Raw genomic sequence first — 7,069 nt, forward strand, 5'->3', positions numbered from 1 at the left:
TTCTGCTGTGCATGGGGTCGCTATGAGTCGGAAATGACTCGACGGCACTTAACAACAACAACAACAAGAATTGAATTAATATTCAGCCTGAGTTGCATGACATGAGAAAGAAAATTTTAAATGCTAAAATGTTTCTAAGATGTTGTGCACATAAAATACTCACAGACACCTAAACTTTATAAAATTGCTCATGAAAGAAAGATAAAATTTTGTATATATGTTTGAGAAGCAGGACTAATTTTGGAAATAATGTCAAATACAAGAAAGTAAACCAAAGTTCTCTGCTTTTTTGACTCTTGGAAATGATTCCAAAATGAAATTTCAAGCTTATGACTTAAAAATCATAAATACTAGAAACAGATGCAACTATCCAACTCATCATCATGTGCGTCATAGAATGAATGATTCTGTACAATGGCAAAAATACTGACACATATGATTCTCGGCAACCTTTCCTACAAGTTCTCTGTATCTCCCTTTGCTTTGATTCCTCCAAAGAAATATATCTGTGTGCTATTATCTGGTTTTTTTTTTTTTTTTTTTGTAAGAATTTAATTGAACTCATTAAGATGAAATAGTTTTGATGGCTTAAAGGGCTTATAAAACTCCCCAAACTTTATCTATTTTAAAAATATCATAACTGCAAGATTTCTATAAATTGGCAAAATATTCCTGAAGATGACAAAAAATTTAGTAAGCAATTATGTATATATATGCATATACATGTTTATATCCACAAACATAGTACTTGTCATATGATTGCATAAATATGCATATATGTGTATATATTATCTATCTATATAATATATATATGATATATATATATATATATATATATCATATATATGTTATATATATATATATATAGGAGCAGTCAAATGCTAGCCAGAAGGGTGGTAGTTCAAACCCACCAGCCACTCCTAGGAAGGAAGATTGGGCAATCTACTTCTGTAGAGATACTGCCTCAGAAACCCAAGAAGGGGACGCTATGAGTCGAATCTACTGGAAAGCAGTGAGGTTTTTTGTTTGTTTGTTTGTTTATTTTTTATGTATATATAAAAACCAAAATGAAATTCACTGCCATCGAGTAGGATCTGACTCATAGCAATCCCTCCTTGGGTTTCTGGGTGGTATCACTACGGAAGTAGATTGCCCAACCTTCCTTCCCAGGAGTGGCTGGTGGGTTTGAACTGCCACCCTTCTGGCTAGCAGATAAATGCCTTAGGCCCTGTGCCACCAGAGCTCCTTTATACACACACACATACACATATGTATATGTGTGTATGTGTATATATGTGTGTGTGTGTATATGTAGTGTTTATATGTGGTGTGTGTGTGTGTGTGTGTATATATATATATATATATATATATATATATGGTATGCATACCATATTGTGTATTATTATGACATATAATATACATGAATATTATATAATATATGTCATATATTGTAGTTTTTATATTACATATATTCTATTAATCAAACAACCTTTACTGCATTTGTATATTCCAATCATCTCCCACATTGGCAATTCCTGTTTAAATAATAACTGATATGGTAATGGGTTAGATGAAGTGGAGGTGGTCACGAGTGTGGTCTCGCTAGTAATTGATATAGTTGGAGCTGGCTCTTGGCCCAAATATTGCCTGATAGAGAAGTCCCAGCATGTCAGGGATAGCTCCTTTCAGCACAGCTTTAGGAGTTCTGCCAGCCTTTGCTGAGTCTGGCAGGTCAAAGGGCTGAGGCATGTGTAATTCAGAACAGAGGAGGTCCCACGGTCACTCCACAAAAACAATTACACTACTTATTTCACTCTAGCCCTTGCCCAAAACTCACAGGCCTCACAGTTTCAGCACAGTCAATCTAATTCTGCCCCTGGGCAATAAGCCACATGAAAATCTGTGCTGCTGTGTTTATAAATCTAATCAAAAATAGAAACAGTGGACAGACACAATGAGGTCCTACTATGGACCATGGGAATCTTCCAAAATCCTGAAGGCTCTTTTGTTTAACTTCAATAGACTCTCTCTTGCTACTGCATTGCCTGCTACACTCGTTAATCATCCTCTTTACATGTGAGTGCTACAAAGAAGGCTAAATTTCCCTTCAATACTTTCTATCCATGAACAATATGATGAAAAATAAAGCTTTTAAAGGAAAGAATCAGAGAGGTGACATATCAGTCTTACCTCTCTATCCATGTCCTCTGCTCCTTGCCCTTGGCAATGCACAGATTTAAATCAGTTCCTCTAAAAAAGAAAAACAATATTTGAAAACTAGAATAAAATTGTCCCCACCTTAGCTATATTAAGCACTTTGGAACTGAAGAACTATGATGCTACTTAATGGTCTCGAAAAATTGAAGCAAAAAGTCAACAGATTGGATTTGTTGTCTTGTTCTTATTGCTGTTGTCCTTGTTTGCAGATTCCTGATAACCTGAGAGTAAGTGAATGTTTTGCGAAACTAATCTCGAGGAAAAATTTATACTCAAATTATTGGTGTTTTAGGTACTGAGTGGATTCCAATTCATAGAGATCCTATAGGATAGAGTAGAACTCCCACATAAGGTTTCCAAGGCTGTAATCTTAATGGAAGCAAATCGCCAGGTCTTCTCCCCTGTGGAGCAGCTGGTGGGTTCAAACTGAGCAGTTTTCAGTTAGCCATTGAGCACTTAACCATTGTGCCACAAGGCCTAAGTTTCCTATTTTATGCCAAGAAGGTGAGTAATTACAACGCCAATGAAGTTATGATGAAAACTTGCAGCTGCACTATATTTATCTTTAAAATAAATAAATAAATAAAAACACAAAAAAACGTGATCCAGTTCTTCAACTGTCATAAGAAGATAGTATCTTATAAAGTTAATGATAAACATGTGTATTTAGGGGCCAAGTAGATTAAACTCTGAGAATATCATCCAGAAACGATAAGGAATATGAGCATTTTAATGAAAGTAAATTTGTTTTTAACACCCTATAGAGTGGTACAATAATGTAATAAGTTCAGCCTGCAAATTATTCCATTTTTTTATCATTAAAAATACACTATAATACAAATGAGGGCCACATGATAATAATAAATGGGAAATTTTAAAAATGGAGAACGGTCTTAGCATTTTATTAGATTATTGCAAACATCCACCAAAGGAGTATTTTAAACTTGGAATTGGCCTTTTTGAAATGGTTATCAGTTTTTGGCAGTAAAGCAAAATATACCATATATGAATGACATGTGAAACATAGTTTTATATACAGGGCCATCAGTCATAGTTAAAACAAGTCATTTCACAGAGCACATGTGAGCTCTTAAGTAACTATCAATGTTGAAAAAAAAAGATTTTAATACTTCTAGTACTGATGTCAAAATTCTTAATTTTTAATAAAGAGGACTTACAGATTATATTGAATAATGACTCTTTAAAATAAGAGAAATATATGAACAATGTTTTAAAAAAACATAAAAATGAGAAAACTTTAACCAATTATTAGAAATTGAAGTTTGACTTGCTTGTTTTTTCCATGCAGAGTAAGTGAAGAATAATTTAAAAGCATGTATTTCTGGGACTGTAAAAAGAAAGGAGCTCTGGGTTGTAATGCCTATGACATTTGACTGTTAACCAGAAGGTTGGTGGTTCAAATCCATCAGCCATTCCACAGAAGGAAGACTGGGAAATCTACTTTCTTAAAGATTTACTGCTTTGGAAACACAAAGGGAGTCGCTATGCGTCAGAATCAACTCAATGACAGTGAGTTTGGTTTTAGTTCTGGTTTATGTGGAATAGAAATGTTTTCTTTTGTTTCCTTGAAATTGGTCTTAGTTTCAATACTTAATTAAGATTTGCCTTTTTAAATGAAATATTTTAAATTGCTCTCTTATTGACACCTGAGCCCTGGAGCCGTGTGTTTAAGGGCACACGGCTAACCTAAAGATTGGTGTTTCAAACCCACCAGCAGCTTCACAGGAGAAAGAAGAAGCAGTCTGCTTCCATAAAGATTTACATTCTTAGAAACCCTATGGGACAGTTCAAATTTGTCCTACAGGGTCACTATGGGTGGGAATTGACTTGAGAGCAATGGTTTTTTGTTTTTGCTTTGTGGTTTATATTATTAATACTATATATTTATTTTGCAGACACAAAAGTCAAAATGTACAAGCCAAAAAGCATAGTTTGTCTCATCAGTATAATGCCCAGGAAATTTTCAAATAAGGCAGACCACTGCTCTACCTGCATAGAAGACAGGATTTGGAATGTTTTTTGCACAAATGTTTAGGATGCAATATTATCACCAAACTCAAAGAAAGGTTGTGTCATCTCTATATCACAGGTTGTTAATGAGTCTTCCTCCAATCTTGATGCTCTGTTCTTCTTCACATAGTCCACCTTCTCTGATTATTTGCTCAGCATAAAAATTGAATAAGCATGATGAAACATACAACCCTGACGCACACCTTGCCTGACTTTAGACCATGAAGTATCCCCTCATTCTATTCAAACAACTGCCTCTTGGTCTAGGTACAGGTTCTTCATGAGCACAATTAAGTAATCTGGAATTCTCATTCTGGGCAATGTTATCCATAATTTGTTGTGACCCACACAATCAGAAGCCTTTGCATAGTTAATAAAACACAGGTAAACTTCTTTCTGGTTCTCTCTACTGCCAGCCAAGACCCATCTGACGACAGCAATGCTATCCCCCATTGCACATCCTCTTCTGAATCCAGCTTGAATTTCTGCCAGTTCCCTGTCAATGTACTGCTGCAACCATTTTTGAATTGTCTCCAACAAAATTAAGATTCAATACAATAGTGAAATAAGATCAAAATTCTTTTATTGACTCATCTAAAATAATTTACTTACTTTGTTGAGATTTCTGGCAAAACAGAAAAATTTGGTTCTGTAAATAGTATCTAAAGCAGTAGTTCTCAACAAGGGGGATTTTTCCCTTCCTGGGAACACTTGGAGTCCCTGAATGGTGCATGTGCTAAACATGTTTGGCTGCTAATCCAAAAGTTAAAGGTTGGGGTTGACGCAGAGACAACTGAGAACAAAAGCCTGGTGATCTACTTTAAAAAAACCCAATTTAATCTCTATGGAACATAGAAGATAAACTAGATGATTAGGACCTACTGGAAATTAAATTCTTATGTGCATCAAAAGACTGCTCCAAAAGAGTGAAAAGAGCACCTACTAAATGGGGGAAAAAATATTTGACAATGACATATCAGACAAAGGACTTATTTCCAAACTTTATAGAAAATTCCAACACCTCAACATCAAAAAGAAAAACAATCCACTTTTAAAAAAATTGTCAGAAAATATGAAAGGACACTTCACCAGAGAAGATATTCAGGCAGCCAACAAACACATGAAGAAATGTTTGCGATCATTAGCCATTAGAGAGATGGAAATCAAAACAACCAGCATTAATAGCACAACTCAAAAAGACAGAAAATAGCAAATGCTGGTGAGGATGTGGAGAAACCAGGACTCTCAAACACTGCTGGTAGGACTGTAAAATGATACAACTGCTTTAGAAATCAGTATTGTGATTCCTTAAAAAGTTTGAAATAGAAATACCGTTTGATCCAGCAATCACACTACTGGGTATATATCCTAAAGAGGTGAGTGGCAGGACATGAATAGATAAATGCACACCCATGTTCATCACAGCACTATTAAACATGGCAAAGAGATGGAAAGAATTTAAGTACCCCTCAACTGAGGAATGGATAAACAAACTGTGGTACATACACACAGTGGAATACTATGCAGCCCTAAAGAATAATGTAGAATCTGCAAAACACTGCATAACATGGATGAACTTGGAGGACATTATGCTGAGTGAAAAAAGTCAATCACAGAAGGACAAATATTGCATTAGTCCACTACTGTAAAAAGTCAAGAAAAAGTTTATACATGGAAGGAAATTTTCAGGATGGAAGGGGAGAGGAGGTTAAATTCCTAGATAGGTTGAAAAAATATATATGGAAACCAAATATTATTAGTGGTTATCAGGGGTAGGAGTGGGGGGGGAGCTTTTGTGTGGGGGGCATTGAGGTTAATATAATGGTGGTGGAATACTTTGGAAAAGGATAGCAATAATGGTGGCACAAGAGGAAAAATGTCACCAATGTCCCTGAGCTGTAAATGGAGAAGTTGTTATGTTGGCAAATGTCTTGTGTATGTTTTCACTACAATAAAAGTGAGGAAAAAAAATAAGGGGGGAGGGTAAAAAACCCTGTGGAACACAAGTCTATTCAGGTACACAAGTCTACACATGTAGTCAACATGAATCGACTCAATAGCTTTTGGTTTGAATAAACATTTGGCAATCTCTGGAGGTTTCTGGTTGTCACAACTAAGGTAAAGGGGCTACATCTAGTGGATAGAGATGAAGCATACTGCTCAGATCAGCCCCCTACAAGACAGAATTATCCAGTACTAAACATCAACACTGCTGATTTTGAAAAATCCTAGTCTAGTGCTTACTAGGAAATAAAAAGGATGGAGGAACAAGACAAAACAACTATCATTTTTCATTTCCCTCCTCTTTTGCACAACTTCCCATTCAGAGTCACTTAGAGAAACAATACCTTCTGTCGCATAGATCAATCCCATTCTGTTCCTTAGTTGTTAGCACTACTATTGTGAATAAAACTTTAGTATTTACTAATGTATTATGAGGCTTTTGAAGAATGCATGGAAATCTTTCATGATAATAAGGTTCATTCATTCATTTAATTTAGATATGTATTCTGTGCAAAATTAAAACTCTCACACAATTTCAAATAAGGCACCTCCTATGGAATGCACTCACCCCTAGCCTGTAAGTTTGTTGTTCTGTGGTGGCTTGTGTGCTGCTATGATGCTGGTAGCTATGCCACTAGTAGTTCAAACACCAGCAGGGTCACCCATGGTGGGAGATTTCAGTGGAACGTCCAGACTAAGAGAGACTAGGAAGAAAGGCCTAGTGATCTACTTCTGAAAATTAGCCAATGAAAACCTTATTGATCACAATAAAACATTGTCTGAGAGGAGTTCTGGCAAGATGGCAGACGAGGCAGAA

At 35.7% G+C, this 7,069-nt stretch overlaps 1 protein-coding gene across 1 annotated transcript in view; it reads right to left on the minus strand.

The window, feature by feature from the left end:
- LOC103206645 (orofacial cleft 1 candidate gene 1 protein) overlaps positions 1–2,241 on the minus strand; it is a gene marked incomplete at its 5' end in the record, with an annotated part of 79,825 nt that extends 77,584 nt beyond the window's left edge. Inside the window, one exon of the mRNA XM_042782380.1 lies at positions 2,191–2,241. Coding sequence (XP_042638314.1) covers positions 2,191–2,241 — 51 coding nt within the window. The remainder of the gene's footprint in view (positions 1–2,190) is intronic.
- Positions 2,242–7,069: the final 4,828 nt, after the last annotated feature.

This window comes from Orycteropus afer, unplaced genomic scaffold, assembly GCF_000298275.1.
Source record: "Orycteropus afer afer isolate SDZICR_OR568_19922 unplaced genomic scaffold, OryAfe1.0 scaffold00012, whole genome shotgun sequence".
Taxonomy (NCBI): Eukaryota; Metazoa; Chordata; class Mammalia; order Tubulidentata; family Orycteropodidae; genus Orycteropus; species Orycteropus afer.